The 17,506-nt window shown below is 45.9% G+C and overlaps 1 protein-coding gene across 1 annotated transcript in view; it reads right to left on the reverse strand.

Annotated features, from left to right (window-relative positions):
• Window positions 1-12,037, reverse strand: part of LOC123729045 (extensin-like) — a 28,643-nt gene extending 16,606 nt beyond the window's left edge. The window contains exon 1 of the mRNA XM_045702877.1: window positions 11,945-12,037. Within this exon, the coding sequence (XP_045558833.1) occupies window positions 11,945-12,037 (93 nt within the window). The remainder of the gene's footprint in view (window positions 1-11,944) is intronic.
• Between the last annotated feature and the right edge of the window lie 5,469 nt (window positions 12,038-17,506).

The following is a 17,506-nucleotide window of genomic DNA, read 5'->3' on the forward strand; positions in this document are numbered from 1 at the left end:
CACGTCTGTCACATGCTCAGTGTGAACCTGCTTTCATCTGTGAAGAGCACAGGGCGCCAGTGGCGAATTTGCCAATCTTGGTGTTCTCTGGCAAAAGCCAAACGTCCTGCATGTTGTTGGGCTGTAAGCACAACCCCCACCTGTGGACGTCGGGCCCTCATACCACCCTCATGGAGTCTGTTTCTGACCGTTTGAGCAGACACATGCACATTTGTGGCCTGCTGGAGGTCATTTTGCAGGGCTCTGGCAGTGCTTCTCCTGCTCCTCCTTGCACAAAGGCGGAGGTAGCGGTCCTGCTGCTGGGTTGTTGCCCTCCTACGGCCTCCTCCACGTCTCCTGATGTACTGGCCTGTCTCCTGGTAGCGCCTCCATGCTCTGGACACTACGCTGACAGACACAGCATACCTTCTTGCCACAGCTCGCATTGATGTGCCATCCTGGATGAGCTGCACTACCTGAGCCACTTGTGTGGGTTGTAGACTCCGTCTCATGCTACCACTAGAGTGAAAGCACCGCCAGCATTCAAAAGTGACCAAAACATCAGCCAGGAAGCATAGGAACTGAGAAGTGGTCTGTGGTCCCCACCTGCAGAACCACTCCTTTATTGGGGGTGTCTTGCTAATTGCCTATAATTTCCACCTGTTGTCTATTCCATTTGCACAACAGCATGTGAAATTTATTGTCAATCAGTGTTGCTTCCTAAGTGGACAGTTTGATTTCACAGAAGTGTGATTGACTTGGAGTTACATTGTGTTGTTTAAGTGTTCCCTTTTTATGGAATATCTACATAGGCGTACAGAGGCCCATTATCAGCAACCATCACTCCTGTGTTCCAATGGCACGTTGTGTTAGCTAAGCCAAGTTTATCATTTTGAAAGGCTAATTGATCATTAGAAAACCATTTTGCATTATGATAGCACAGCTGAAAACTGTTGTCCTGATTAAAGAATCAATAAAACTGGCCTTCTTTAGACTAGGTGAATATCTGGAGCATCAGCATTTGTGAGTTCGATTACAGGCTCAAAATGTCCAGAAACAAATAACTTTCTTCTGAAACTCGTCAGTCTATTCTTGTCCTGAAGGCTATTACATGCGAGAAATTGCCAAGAAACTGAAGATCTCGTACAACGCTGTGTACTACTCCCTTCGCAGAACAGCGCAAACTGGCCCTAACCAGAATAGAAAGAGGAGTGGGAGGCCCTGGTGCACAACTGAGCAAGAGGACAAGTACATTAGAGCATCTAGTTTGAGAAACAGATGTCTCACAAGTCCTCAACTGGCAGTTTTATTAACCTCTTGACGGTCACCTAGGATAGGGGGCGCTACAGCGATTTTTGAAAAAGATTTGTGCCCATTTTAAACGTCCTCCTACTCAAACTCAGAAGCTAGGATATGCATATAATTAATACTTGTGGATAGAAAACACCCTAAAGTTTTTAAAACTGTTTGAATGGTGTCTGTGAGTATAACAGATCTCATATGGCAGTCAAAACCCCGAGACCAATCGTAACAGGATGTGGAATTCTGAATTGCGGACTCAACTTCAGCACCTTGCCTATAAATCACACCGTGAGCAATGGTTCATTGAGCACTTCCTATTGCTTCCACTAGATGTCCCCAGTCTTTACAAAGTGATTTGAGCCTTCTACTGTGAAAACTGAATGAATGAGACGCAGTGGAACGTGGTCACACGGAGAGGGCTATCACCATTATGACGCCGGCGCCCCTGGCTACCCTCCCCTTTCGAAACGTTTTGAAACACAATGCAATCGTCCCCCTTGAATCTTATTGGAGCTCTGGTTGAAAAAGGCCCTAAAGATTTATGTTATACAACGTTTGACATGTTTGAACGAACCTACATTTAAAAAAAAGCATTTTGTTGAGAGAGAAGTCCCGCAGCCGACGGAAGTTTTGGAGCAGCCTTCAGAACGCGCTAACAAGAACAAGCTATTGGGACGTAAAGGAAGTGCTTTCTGATAAAGATAATCAAAGGTAAGGGATTATTGACAATAGTATACAAGAGTAGATTTGATATGCGATTGTTCCAAGATGGCGTTGACTTGTAACGGTAGCCTATTTTTCTGAGTATCGCATCCCCTTTTATTGCAAAGTGTGATTACCCAGTAAAGTTATTTTTAAATCTGGCATTACAGGTGCTTTCAAGAGATATTCATCTATAAATCTTAGAATGACAATATTACATTTTAAAAATGTTTTCGAATAGTAATTTAGTAAATTGTAGTGCTGTTTCACCGGATGCATTTGAGGGAAAATAGTTAGTCAACGTCATGCGCCAATGTAAAATGCTGTTTTTATATATAAATATGAACTTTATCGAACAAAAGAATGCATGTATTGTGTAACATGATGTCCTAGGTGTGTCATCTGATGAAGATTGTCAAAGGTTAGTGCTACATTTAGCTGTTTTTTGGTTATTTGTGATGCATGTGGTTGGTCGGAAAATGGCTATGTGGCTACTTTTACGATATACTCCTCTAACATAATCTAATGTTTTGCTTTTGCTGTAAAGCCTTTTTGAAATCGGACAACGTGGTTTGATTCAGGAGAGGTGTATCTATAAAACGATATAACATAGTCCTATATTTGAAAAAAAATATATATTAAATTTTGTTATGCTAATTGCGATAGGATTTTTCGCTGGATGTCCCAGTGTGATTACCCAGTAAAGTTATTTTTAAATCTGGCATTACAGGTGCTTTCAAGAGATATTCATCTATAAATCTTAGAATGACAATATTACATTTTAAAAATGTTTTCGAATAGTAATTTAGTAAATTGTAGTGCTGTTTCACCGGATGCATTTGAGGGAAAATAGTTAGTCAACGTCATGCGCCAATGTAAAATGCTGTTTTTATATATAAATATGAACTTTATCGAACAAAAGAATGCATGTATTGTGTAACATGATGTCCTAGGTGTGTCATCTGATGAAGATTGTCAAAGGTTAGTGCTACATTTAGCTGTTTTTTGGTTATTTGTGATGCATGTGGTTGGTCGGAAAATGGCTATGTGGCTACTTTTACGATATACTCCTCTAACATAATCTAATGTTTTGCTTTTGCTGTAAAGCCTTTTTGAAATCGGACAACGTGGTTTGATTCAGGAGAGGTGTATCTATAAAACGATATAACATAGTCCTATATTTGAAAAAATATATATATTAAATTTTGTTATGCTAATTGCGATAGGATTTTTCGCTGGATGTGGACGGAGCCCGACCAGGGGTTAAATAGTACCCGCAAAACACCAGTCTCAACGTCAACAGTAAAGAGGCGACTCCGGGATGCTGGCATTCTTGAGGACTGTGAAGAGACCTCTTGTGGCATGTCTTGTGGGGTATGAATGGGCATCCGAGCTGTGCGCCAGTAGTTCAAATAGACAGCAAGGAGCATTCAACATATCAACACCTCTCATAAATGCAAGCATTGAAGGTCCTTTTTTGTGGCACCTGACCACACGGCTGAACAGTATTTGTATTTATTATGGATCAACAGCTACTCTTCCTGGGGTCCAGCAAAATTAAGGCAGTTTATACAATGTAAAAATATTACAATACATTCACAGATTTCACAACATACTGTTTGCCCTCAGGCCCCTACTCCACCACTACCACATATCTACAGTACTACATCCATGTGTATGTGTGTATTGTGGTAAACCGTGGGATGTTGGGTTAAGCATGCAGAGATTGACACCGAGACGGTGAGGTTTTAGTCCACAAAAACAACTTTACTAAGACAGAAAATAAACATAACAAAGAAAATCATTTAGGTTTAGCTCGGTCCTACTTCTCTACTCTGGCTTGGTGTCGGTCTCTCCCACGGTGTGCCACCTTGCTCCTTTTATTTGGCCTCCACGGCTGGTTGGCGCTTTCCCCTAATTACCTCCACTTGGAGCTGTCTGTGTCGGGGTGCCCAGCTCCCATATTCCCAGCAGAGGGAGCCAACGTCGCCTCACGTACCTCCCCTCTATTACCATCCCCCGGGGTAGACCTCCTGGGATACCACAGTATATAGTGCCTATGTTATCGTGGGTGTGTGTGTATGCATGCGTTTGTGCCTATGTTTGTGTTGCTTCACAGTCCCCGCTGTTCCATAAGGTGTTTTTTTATCAGATTTTTTAAATCTAATTCTACTGCTGCATCAGTTACTTGATGTGGAATAGCGTTCCATGTATTCATGGTTCTATGTAGTACTGTAGTCTCCTCCCATAGTCTGTTCTGGAGTTGGGGACTGTGAAGAGACCTCTGGTGGCATGTCTTGTGGGGTATGCATGGGTGTCAGTACCTCTCATAAATACAAGTAATGATGAAGTCAATCTCTCCTCTACTTTGAGCCAGGAGAGATTGACATGCATATTATTAATATTAGCTCTCTGTGTACATCCAATGGCCAGCCGTGTTGCCCTGTTCTGAGCCAATTGCAATTTTCCTAAGTCCTTTTTTGTGGCACCTGACCACACGACTGAACAGTAGTCTAGGTGCGACAAAACTAGGGCCTATACTAGGGCCTATAGGACCTGCCTTGTTGATAGTGTTGTTAAGAAGGCAAAGCATCAATATGTATCAATACGTTTCGACCATGACAGTTTACAATTTTGGGTAACTCCAAGCAGTTTAGTCATCTCAACTTTCTCAATTTCCACATTATTTATTACAAGATTTAGTTGAAGTTTAGGGTTTAATGAATGATTTGTCCCAAATACAATGCTTTTAGTTTTAGAAATATTAAGGACTAACTTATTCCTTGCCACCCATTCTGAAACTAACTGCCGCTCTTTGTTAAGTGTTGCAGTCATTTCAGTCGCTGTAGTAGCTGATGTGTATAGTGTTGAGTCATCCGCATACATAGACACTCTGCCTTTCCTCAAAGCCAGTGGCATGTCAGTAGTAAAGATTGAAAAAATTAATGGGTCTAGACAGCTGCCCTGGGTAATTCCTGATTTTTTATTTAGGAGATTTATTTAGGAGATTTATTTAGGAGAGGCTTCCATTAAAGAACACCCTCTGTGTTCTGTTAGACAGGTAACTCTTTATTCACAATATAGCAGGGAGTGTAAAACCATAACAAGTTTTGCCAGTATTTAGAATTTTCCAGACCATGTGTGTTAATTATTAATTGTAGAAGAGCTAGTAAGATGGGTGCACTCTATATGTGCTCTGGGTCATTAGACACCATTAGACATGCACCTGTCTGGGGTGTGGACACGACTGGTTATTCCTGTAACTGTGTTATGGCCTACTATGTGCTGTTGCTATGGTTACACCTCTAAGGTTTTTCCAGAACATGGGTGTCCCTTTCAGAGGAGTTAGCATGATGACATGTCTGGTTATTTCTGTAAAGTACCTAAGACTGTTGCTAGGATCCTACATGTATGCACCTGTCTTAGTAGAAAACATGTCTGTCTATTTGAACTGTTTCTGTGGCTCTATGGGTTCCATGCCCTAATGTGAAACCAAACTAAACTTAGTGCAAGGCAATAAGATAACGGTGGCTAAATGCCAGAGGGGACGAGTCATTAAGAGGAGTTACTATGGGTTTGACGTAAGGAGGAAAAATGTATAAGAAGTCTGTGCCAAGATTGGAAAGGGAGTTGCTTCATGAATCAGCTCGGCTTTTGTTATATTGTAATAAAAGTCTATTTGAATGTGTCTGTGTCAAGGAGGAGAATCAGGGAAGTGCTGTATAATCAGGTGTTTGATAATGGGACTGCATAGACGGATAGTCATATCCGTGAATACCTCGATATAAATGGATTGATAGAGGTCTGCTCGGACAGGAAATGAAATCTGTAGTTACCGCTCTGTAAATAGATGAATAGAGGACTGTGCAGACAGGAAAATAAATCTGTGGATACTGCTCTGTAAATAGATGAATAGAGGACTGCTCAGACAGGAAAATAAATCTGTAGTTACCACTCTAAATAGATGAATAGAGGACTGTGCAGACAGGAAAATAAATCTGTGGATACTGCTCTGTAAATAGATGAATAGAGGACTGTGCAGACAGGAAAATAAATCTGTAGTTACCACTCTGTAAATAGATGAATAGAGGACTGTGCAGACAGGAAAATAAATCTGTAGTTACCACTCTGTAAATAGATGAATAGAGGACTGCGCAGACAGGAAAATAAATCTGTAGTTACCGCTCTGTAAATAGATGAATAGAGGACTGCTCAGACAGGAAAATAAATCTGTAGTTACCGCTCTGTAAATAGATGAATAGAGGACTGCTCAGACAGGAAAATAAATCTGTAGTTACCGCTCTGTAAATAGATGAACAGACAGGAAAATAAATCTGTAGTTACCGCTCTGTAAATAGATGAATAGAGGACTGCTCAGACAGGAAAATAAATCTGTAGTTACCGCTCTGTAAATAGATGAACAGACAGGAAAATAAATCTGTAGTTACCGCTCTGTAAATAGATGAATAGAGGACTGCTCAGACAGGAAAATAAATCTGTAGTTACTACTCTGTAAATAGATGAATAGAGGACTGCTCAGACAGGAAAATAAATCTGTAGTTACCGCTCTGTAAATAGATGAATAGAGGACTGTGCAGACAGGAACATAAATCTGTAGTTATCACTCTGTAAATAGATGAATAGAGGACTGCTCAGACAGGAACATAAATCTGTGGATACTGCTCTGAAATAAATCTACCCATTGAAGGAACATGATACTAGAAGTTTGAACAGTAAGGATAAATTGGAAAAATACATGAACATTTTAGTATCTTAGTAATAAATGTCAAAACGACATCAGCGAATGCCCGGTGAGGCCATTCAAAATTGTATACTGTATTGAAAGGTGGAAGAATATACAGTACATAGAAATTGGAACATTTGAAGTAAGAATATACTCAAAAAGAGAGAACAATCTAAGTTGATTAGTTATTCTAATAGTTTTTTTAATTTAACATGTTATTTTTGAATCACGTGTTCATAGGGAAAATTATCAGTTCCCTGGGGGTTATGGTCTTTGGGTAAATATACAGAGGTACTTTGTTCAATCTGCATATAGAAGGGAAAATACATGTTATTAAGGGATGACAGTTGCTTTGAATGGATTGTGGTATATGTATTGATGATTTCATTTTTGTTTCAATACAAAATTCACCAGATTAGGATACTGGAGTGTGGGATTCTGCGAGGGTTAGGTTGATTACTTCATGTTCTGGTTACTCGTCCGAGAGGTCGCCAGTAGAATAAGGGAGTTATCATGGAAGGTAACGTCAGATCGTGTCTTAATGCATGGTAGGGATAATTTGTCCACAGATAGTGTGAATGAACCTCAAAACCCCCCCTAACCGGCTGAAGAGACAGGGACACATGCGTGTTATGTAACAGTGACTTTTAACACTTCTGTGTCCGTTGGGAAGATGACCTGTGAACTATATCCGAAATAGACATGCTGGAATGATATGTGCAGGGAAAAGGAAGACTAAAGGGGAATGGGGGTCTATATACTCCGAATAGTTTAGACTGAGGATGCATAGTGATAACTGGTCTTTTATTTCTAGGACACTTGCGAAAGGAAACCAGGGACTAAGGAAGGTTGTAATGTGAAGAGTTATGAACGACAATGAAAGGTTCCATTTACAAATGTACATTCTAACCGGGATGATGTGTGCTAAGTTAAGAAGCTGGAATTTGAGTCATCGTCTCAAAGTAAGCACTGAGGACTGTCATTCTGACTTTGGGTTGGATAATTTAGAAAATGTTGGAGTTATGATTCAGATATAAAGAAAGAGAGTTGCTTTTGAACGGTGAGGGCTCTGCTAGAATGTATTAGGATGGGGGAGGCTCCAGAAATATTATTTCTAAGTGTCGTCTGACAGGGAGGTTGTTAGAGTACTCACTGGATGATAGCTTGGGTTAACCTGTCACGTTTGTTGTAGGAAGGAGCGGACCAAAGTGCAGCGTGTGTGTCGTTCTGTCACAGTATCTAACGAAGGTCGGGCGGCGCTCGGCGGTCGTCGTCGCCGGCCTATTAGCTGCCACCGATCGTTGTTTCTGTGTCTTTTGGTTTTGTCTGTCTGTCTGTCTATCTCGCACCTGTTTTGTGTTTGTCATTAGTGGGGGGTTATTTGGTGTGTATTTTCAGTTGGGGTTCTCGTGCGGGATTGTTTATTGTCCACTCAGGACAGTTGTGATTGTAAATTGTTATTGTCGATTATTATTGCCGGGCTGCGCCCCGTGCGCTTTTTTGTTTCCAGTGCGCTTATTTTGGGAAGGTGTTTTTCCCCTGGCAGACTTCGCCACGCGCCTGGTGCCCTACGGCTATTGCGTGTTACGAATATTATTAAAACACAGTTGCTCCGGCCCTCTGTCTCCTGCTCCTGATTCCACATCTCCACTGGTCCTAGACAGCCGTGACAGAATCCCGCACCCAATATGGAGTCAGCAGGAGCAGAAGCGCCGTCCATGGCTGAGCAGGTCTCTCAACACGCCAGCCTCCTCCACCGCCTAGGCTCGGCCATGGACCAGGTGTTGGCCCGGTTGGAGAACTGGGAGAGAGGTGCTTCCCCAGCTGGACCAGCTCCGGTCCCTCACCCTGCGCCCCTAACACACCCCTGAAGCGGTCGCCGGTGGTATCCGGATTACTCCTCCCCGGGAGTTCGATGGGACGGCCGCTGGGTGCAAGGGGTTCTTGCTCCAATTGGAACTATACCTGGCGACCGTCCGCCCCCCCCCCTTCCGACGAAGAGAGGGTGAGCGTCCTCGTCTCCTGTCTCACGGGTCGAGCCCTAGAATGGGCCAATGCGGTCTGGGATGGCCCAGACTCGGCTCGGGGCGACTACCCTGAGTTCACCCGCCGCTTCCGGGCGGTTTTCGATCATCCCCCGGAGGGCAGGGCGGCGGGTGAGCAGCTATTCCACTTGAGACAGGAGACGAGGAGCGCTCAGGATTTCGCCCTAGAATTCCGGACTCTTGCCGCTGGATCGGGGTGGAACGAGCGGGCCTTGATAGACCACTATAGGTGTAGCCTTCGCGAGGACGTCCGCCGGGAGCTGGCCTGTAGGGACAACGCCTCCACCCTAGACCAACTGGTGGATTTGTCCATTAGACTGGACAACCTGCTGGCTTCCGGGGACGTTCCAGTCGGGGCCTGTTCGTTCCGCCTCCCAGTCCCCCCGCTCCACAGCCCATGGAGATAGGGGGGACTGCGTCGAGGAGGACCGGAGGGGGGGGTCTCTCCTGCACCCGATGTGGATGCAGAGGACACACTGTGGACCGGTGCTGGAGTGGTCCCCCCGGGAGTTCGGAGGGCAGGCAGAGCACTACTTCGAACCCCCAGGTGAGTCCGCACCAGCCACACCCAGAGCCCCCTGTCGACCACATGTACACCTCTGTTTGTTTTCCTGATTTTTCCCCTCACTTCCAGTATAAGGCACTAGTCGATTCAGGTGCAGCTGGGAGTTTTATGGACCGTGGGTTAGCGAAGAGGCTAGGGATTCCCCTGGTTCAGCTGGACCACCCCTTCCCTGTGCACGCCCTAGATAGTCGACCGCTAGGGTCAGGCCAAGTAGGGGAGGTCACAGTGCCACTGGTTATGCAGACGTGGGGGGTCATGAGGAGCGTATCAGCCTGTTCCTCATTGACTCCCCAGCGTTTCCGGTGGTACTGGGAATCCCCTGGCTAGCCACGCACAACCCGCAGATTTCGTGGAGACAGAGGGCTCTTACGGGGTGGTCGAGGGAGTGCTCAGGTAGGTGCATAGGAGTTTCCATCGGTGCGACTACGGTGGAGAGTCCAGACCAAGTCTCCACCGTGCACATTCCCTCAGAGTATGCCGATTTGGCTATCGCCTTCAGTAAGACGAAGGCGACTCTATTACCCCCCCATCGACGATGGGATTGTGCGATAAACCTCCAGGCCGACGCGGTTCTTCCTAGGAGTCACATGTATCCTCTGTCTCAGGAGGAGACAGTGGCTATGGATACATACGTCACTGAGTCCTTGAGACAGGGATACATTCGGCCATCTAAGTCCCCCGTCTCCTCGAGTTTTTTTTCGTGAAGAAGAAGGAGGGAGGTCTGCGCCCGTGCATTGACTATAGAGGTCTAAATGCTATCACAGTGGGTTTCAGTTACCCGCTACCTCTCATTGCTACGGCAGTGGAGTCATTTCACGGGGCCCGCTTCTTCACGAAATTAGATCTCAGGAGCGCATATAACCTGGTGCGTATCCGAGATGGAGACGAGTGGAAAACCGCATTTAGTACCACATCGGGCCATTATGAGTACCTCGTCATGCCGTATGGGTTAAAGAACGCTCCCGCTGTCTTCCAATCCTTTGTGGACGAGGTCCTTCGGGACATGCTCGGGCAGGGTGTGGTGGTGTACATCGATGACATCCTGATTTTCTCCGCCACACGCGCCGAGCATGTGTCCCTCGTGCGTAAAGTGCTTGGGCGGCTGCTGGAGCATAACCTATACGTCAAGGCTGAGAAATGCGAGTTCTTCAAACGAGCCGTCTCATTTCTAGGATATCGCATTTCCACCTCGGGGGTAGAGGTGGAGTGTGACCGCGTGACGGCTGTGCGTAATTGGCCAACCCCAACCACTGTGAAGGAGGTGCAGCGGTTCTTGGGGTTCGCTAATTATTATCGGAGGTTTATCCGGGGTTTTGGCCAGGTGGCGGCTCCCATTACCTCACTGATGAAGGGGGGGCCGGTGCGGCTACGATGGTCAGCAGAGGCGGACAGAGCCTTCCATCGTCTGAAGGTTCTGTTTACCAATACACCTGTCCTGGCACATACACATAACTAAAGAACAAAAAACAACAAACCATGATGCAGCGGTGAAACATACACTAACTCAAAATCAATCTCCCACAAACCCAGGTGGGAAAACCACCTACTTAAGCATGATCTCCAATTAGAGACAACGATGACCAGCTGCCTCTAATTGGAGATCATCCCAAACAAAACCCAACATAGAAATACAAAACTAGAACATAACATAGAAAAACTAAACTAGAAAACCCCCCTGTCACGCCCTGACCTAGAAAATAACAGCTCTCTATGGTCAGGACGTGACATAACCAAGAGGTTTTTTGTTATCTTTTGTTTTACAATGTATTCAGAATTTTAATGTTGGTCGCATCCATGGGTGATGTGCAGTTATTATAATTTTTTGTTTTCTCTCTTTTCTTGTTTTGTCATTTTGTTTTTTGTTTTGTGGAACATAAGTGTGTTTATTGTTCCTGAGGTGGGACTGTTATATATTGACTAAATTGATTTGAGAATGTTTTAGTATGTTGCTAACTGTGGTAGTAAATTAGGACTAGTGACTAATGTGTTATGGGTTAGATGGACTGTGACTGCATTGAGGATCTGAGGGGGGCTCATAAATTAAGGTTGTGGTAGCAGAGGGGTGTCATTTCCAGAGACTATGTATATTGTTACAGGAGATTGCTCATAGGAGAGGGAGGACAGCTGGCTGTGTAAAATATGGGGACAATTATGAGTAAATTGAACATTACACATACCTAGATTATGGTGAGAGTAAAAGTGATAGTGGTGGCATTTTGAACACTATGGTAAAAGTTTAAGAAACTTATGACTTAGAGTTAGATATTCTTCCAACTCATTGGTATTTTTCTTATTTTTTACAGCTGGAAGACACTTGACAGATTACATGCAGTAGTTATTGTTATGGCTGTTGCTGTAGGGACCGTAATTAAAGAAGGCTATAGTTATGTGCAAATGTATCTGTAGCAGGAGGCGAGGTGTTTGAGACAGAATGTTTACATAGGGCTGTTATTTAAATGTAACAAATTAGTGTTCTTGCCATAAGAAGAGAGTCTGTTGTCAGGAAATGACCTATGTGTTGCAGTGTGTATGTTCTCAGATGAAAGCAGCACATAAGACGCCAGAAATAACCAAGGGCATGGGCTGAATTCTGGAGATTGAGTGTACATCAAGATACACCAGGCGTGGGGTGGTGGGACAGCGTTGGTCTGGTCCATACACTGTACTCCTTACAGCACCTGCAGCGGTAAAGATCGCCATGTCTCTCTTTCAGTAGGTGCATAGCTCTCACGAGAAGTAAGGTCCAGCTGCATAATGGGTGAGCTTGGAAACACCATGACAGAGGAAGCGGAGCTAAAGAGAGAGAGAGACTAGATTCCACTGTAGACATACATGCAGATGGGTTGGGTCTAGGAGATACTTTAACATCATAGTTGGGTTGGCTGCTTTATTGGTAAATGCATCATATGGAAGAGGATAGATCTTGGGGTAATTGTACTCTAAACAACATTCTGAAGGCATTGATGTGAAAGCATATACAGTGCTGAGTTACCTCAAGAGGATTTAGCGTTGATTAGGGATACGCACTTGCATGTCAGGTGACGTCCCTTTCAGGTGAAATGGAGGAGATGGGGAACAAAGTGAAAATGACATGGCTTGGGAACACCTCTCGGAACCTGGGGCTGGAAAGGGGAAGACTGGGCGAAAGCATGAGGAGGCTTTTTAGGTCCTTCATTTTTGTGGAGTCCAGCAGCAAAGTTTCCTGGAGGCATAGAGTCATGTGAAGAGAGAGTGGGAATTGTCATGGTCTCAGACTTTGGTTTTCATGCATCTATACTTATACTTAACATGCATCATTGTTAATACTGTTATGTTTTGTGTTTTTCGTTGATTTCCAAGTCTTGTGCTATAAGTCTGTTAGGAACCAGAAGGAGAAAGTGGAGAAACTTAAAGCAGCTCAGCTGAAGTGAAGGAAGTCACCAGCTTCAGCTTGAATCTCATTCTGTTGTGTGATGAGAGATGGAAATAATATTGTATATGGTGTGATCATCGAACAGAGGCCATAAGTCTCTGAGTTTGAAAGCCTCATGGAAAGAAGGCAAAAACCTGAACCAAGACCAGAGGTTCCCCAACCGGTGGGACCAGGTCTACATCCGTGTGTGCCGGAGGAAGTGGAACAAGCCAAGGTGAGAGGGTCCCTACAAGGTGGTCCTAGCAACATGAACAGCCGTCCAGGTGGAAGGAAGCACCAACTGGTACCATCTAAACCACTGCACCAAAGCTCCAAGGGTGATCGAACGACTATTGAGCCCGGAGGGAATGTAAGGAGAGGATGGTGATACCCCAGGCAGGAGCCTGGAGGGAATGGAGGAGAGGATGCTGATACACCAGGCAGGAGCCTGGAGGGAATGGAAGGAGAGGATGCTGATACACCAGGCAGAAGTCTGGAGGGAATGGAGGACAGGATGCTGATACTCCAGGCAGGAGTCCGGAGGGAACGGAAGGAGAGGACGTGGATACACCAGGCAGGAGCCTGCAGGGAATGGAAGGAGAAGATGCTGATACACCAGGCAGGAGTCTGGAGGGAATGGAAGGCGAGGATGCTGATACTCCAGGCAGGAGCCTGGAGGGAATGTAAGGAGAGGATGCTGATACACCAGGCATGAGTCTGGAGGGAATGGAGGAGAGGATGCTGATACACCAGGCAGGAGTCTGGAGGGAATTGAAGGCGAGGATGCTGATACACCAGGCAGGAGTCTGGAGGGAATGGAGGAGAGGATGCTGATACACCAAGCATGAGTCTGGAGGGAATGGAGGAGAGGATGCTGATACCCCAGGCAGGAGTCTGGAGGAAATGGAAGGAGAGGATACTGATACTCCAGGCAGGAGTCTGGAGGGAATGGAGGAGAGGATGCTGATACTCCAGGCAGGAGCCTGGAGGGAATGTAAGGAGAGGATGCTGATACTCCAGGTAGGAGTCTGGAGGGAACAGAAGGAGAGGATGCTGATACTCCAGGCAGGAGTCTGGAGGGAATGGAGGAGAGGATGCTGATACTCCAGGCAGGAGTCTGGAGGAAACGGAAGGAGAGGATGCTGATACTCCAGGCAGGAGTCCAGAGGGAACGGAAGGAGAGGATGCTGATACACCAGGCAGGAGTCTGGAGGGAATGGAGGAGAGGATGCTGATACACCAGGCAGGAGTCCTGAGGGAACGGAAGGAGAGGATGCTGATACACCAGGCAGGAGTCTGGAGGGAATGGAGGAGAGGATGCTGATACACCAGGCAGGAGTCTGGAGGGAACGAAAGGAGAGGATGCTGATACTCCAGGCAGGAGCCTGGAGGAAACGAAAGGAGAGGATGCTGATACTCCAGGCAGGAGTCTGGAGGGAATGGAGGAGAGGATGCTGATACTCCAGGCAGGAGCCTGGAGGAAACGAAAGGAGAGGATGCTGATACTCCAGGCAGGAGTCTGGAGGGAATGGAAGGAGAGGATGCTGATACTCCAGGCAGGAGTCTGGAGAGAATGGAAGGAGAGGATGCTGATACTCCAGGCAGGAGCCTGGAGGGAACGAAAGGAGAGGATGTGGATACACCAGGCAGGAGCCTGGAGGGAACAGAAGGAGAGGATGCTGATACACCAGGCAGGAGTCCGGAGGGAACGGAAGAAGAGGATGCTGATACACCAGGCAGAAGTCCTGAGGGAATGGAAGGAGAGGATGCTGATACTCCAGGCAGGAGCCTGGAGGGAACGAAAGGAGAGGATGCTGATACACCAGGCAGGAGTCCAGAGGGAACGGTTGGAGAGGATGCTGATACTCCAGGCAGGAGCCTGGAGGAAATGAAAGGAGAGGATGCTGATACTCCAGGCAGGAGTCTGGAGGGAATGGAAGGAGAGGATGCTGATACTCCAGGCAGGAGTCTGGAGGGAATGGAAGGGGAGGATGCTGATACGCCAGGCAGGAGTCTGGAGTGAATGGAAGGAGAGGATGCTGATACTCCAGGCAGGAGCCTGGAGGGAACGGAAGGAGAGGATGCTGATACACCAGGCAGGAGTCTGGAGGGAATGGAAGGCGAGGATGCTGATACACCAGGCAGGAGTCTGGAGGGAATGGAAGGACAGGATGCTGATACTCCAGGCAGGAGCCTGGAGGGAACGAAAGGAGAGGATGTGGATACACCAGGCAGGAGTCTGGAGGAAACGAATGGAGAGGATGCTGATACTCCAGGCAGGAGCCTGGAGGAAATGAAAGGAGAGGATGCTGATACTCCAGGCAGGAGTCTGGAGGGAATGGAAGGAGAGGATGCTGATACTCCAGGCAGGAGTCTGGAGGGAATGGAAGGGGAGGATGCTGATACGCCAGGCAGGAGTCTGGAGTGAATGGAAGGAGAGGATGCTGATACTCCAGGCAGGAGCCTGGAGGGAACGGAAGGAGAGGATGCTGATACACCAGGCAGGAGTCTGGAGGGAATGGAAGGCGAGGATGCTGATACACCAGGCAGGAGTCTGGAGGGAATGGAAGGACAGGATGCTGATACTCCAGGCAGGAGCCTGGAGGGAACGAAAGGAGAGGATGTGGATACACCAGGCAGGAGCCTGGAGGGAACAGAAGGAGAGGATGCTGATACACCAGGCAGGAGTCTGGAGGAAACGAATGGAGAGGATGCTGATACACCAGGCAGAAGTCTTGAGGGAATGGAAGGAGAGGATGCTGATACACCAGGCCGGAGTCCGGAGGGAATGGAGGAGAGGATGCTGATACTCCAGGCTGGAGTACGGAGGGAACGGAAGGAGAGGATACTGATACTCCAGGCAGGAGTCTGGAGGGAACGGAAGGAGAGGATGCTGATACACCAGGCAGGAGCCTAGAGGAAACAGAAGGGGAAAAGGATCATGGTGCAACTCCCAATAGTCAACAGATTCACTCGCCTGAAGATCCAGAGAGTTCAGGGATGAGGAGGAGTGACATGCCTGTTGCTCCTGATGACACACCTACTCTGGCAGATACCCCTGACGGAGGCGCTGTCAAAGGGGACGGAGAAACATCGACAGGAGGATGGGGAGGAGATTTCCCTACCATCGACTTCTCTGCTCTCACATGGTCTGTCTGACAGACAGTGGAAATCAAAACAACTGAAGAGTGGTAAAAAATCCTTGACAGCAATGGCAGCAAACCTAGGAAACATGGTAATGGATCCACTTAAAACTACAGAGTATGTCAGAAGTAGGGTAAGAAAACAAGTTTCTATTAAATCTCCTGTGTATAAAAGTAGGATTAGCATCCCCATTCCATCACAAATAATAACGGATGCAGAAGTTCAGAGGTCCCTCTCAATTAGGAGAATCAGACCTCTACCAGAAATAGCACTCCCATCATCAGACGTTGGGAGAAGCCATCTGGGACTCAGAAGGATGCAATATAGAAATAAACAAAAGAGAAGTGTGTTCAAAAGGAAGGTGAAGAATATATAATAGAAATAGTTAGCACTAAATGGTCTGAAGGGAATAGTGTGTCTATTATCCAGCTTGACCCCAAACTAGAGCCTCTGACAAGACAGACAGCAGCAAACGGCTGTAGTAAAGACAACAGCAGTAATAGATGTAGTTAAAACAACTGCAGTAACAACCCAGCTACCGTCCACTGCCATTAGAGATAGGTCAGAAACGTCAGCGCCAGTTGGGTACCTCCAAAACATTTGGAACCCTCCGATCAATCGCAAGAGTTTACGTCAGAGAAATGGTGTCTGTAATTCCAATTGGGGATTCAACCCCAGAACAATACAAGGACAAATTGGTAAAGAAAGTAGCAAGTAATGAATGGTATGAATGGGCTCAATATACAGCATCTATAATAAGATTGACAAATTGCTTATTGTGTGCACCCTCTCCACTAAAAGAGTTAGTGGTGGTACCTAATCCTCATGATTATAGGGACTGTGCTGTCTTTAATAAAAACTTGTATTATTTGAGGGAGTCAGAAAGGCCTTGTTGTCCAGCTGAATGTTTGTCATATTTGGGTAATCCACACTATCACAGATATTACAACCAAACAGGCTGGGGAAAATGGTGTCATGACTTGGATGTACGGGTGGAAGCACAGAAGTTAGAGACCCCATATAAATGGTGAATTGATTTTAAACAACCATATGAATGTTTTAACAGCACAGAAGGACAGCATGAGATGGGGAAGTTTAGAGGCACATGTGAGACCACTTGGCACTTAACTAAGAACACCAATTGGAGTGCAGACACACCAAAAAGGGACACGTATCAAGCAGCTGGGAGTTGGCTGGGAACAGTAATTACTCCTGATAGTTCAACCAAACTCTAGCACTACCATTAATTGCACCACATGAAGAGCAGACCATGGTCGTAGCAGATTTCTTCTGGATATGTGGAGGGTAAAGATTAAGGGCAACATTACCAAAAGGATGGACAGGCCTTTGTGCAAGGGTTAGGTTGATTCAACAGATAACTGTCATTGAATGGAATCCTAGTGATACGACAAAACGAACTAAAAAACAGAGTAAGGAGAGAATATAAGTCTGACCCCAAGATCTATTTGGATGCAATAGGCCAACCTAGAGGAATCCCCAAGGAATACAAAGCAAGAGATGAGGTTAAGGATATGAATCAATATTTCTTTGGATAACACCAAACAAAAAACCTAGAATGGATAAATAACATTTTCTATAACCAACAAAGATTCATTAACTATACAGATTCTGCA

This window comes from Salmo salar, chromosome ssa19 (assembly GCF_905237065.1).
Source record: "Salmo salar chromosome ssa19, Ssal_v3.1, whole genome shotgun sequence".
Lineage (NCBI taxonomy): Eukaryota > Metazoa > Chordata > Actinopteri > Salmoniformes > Salmonidae > Salmo > Salmo salar.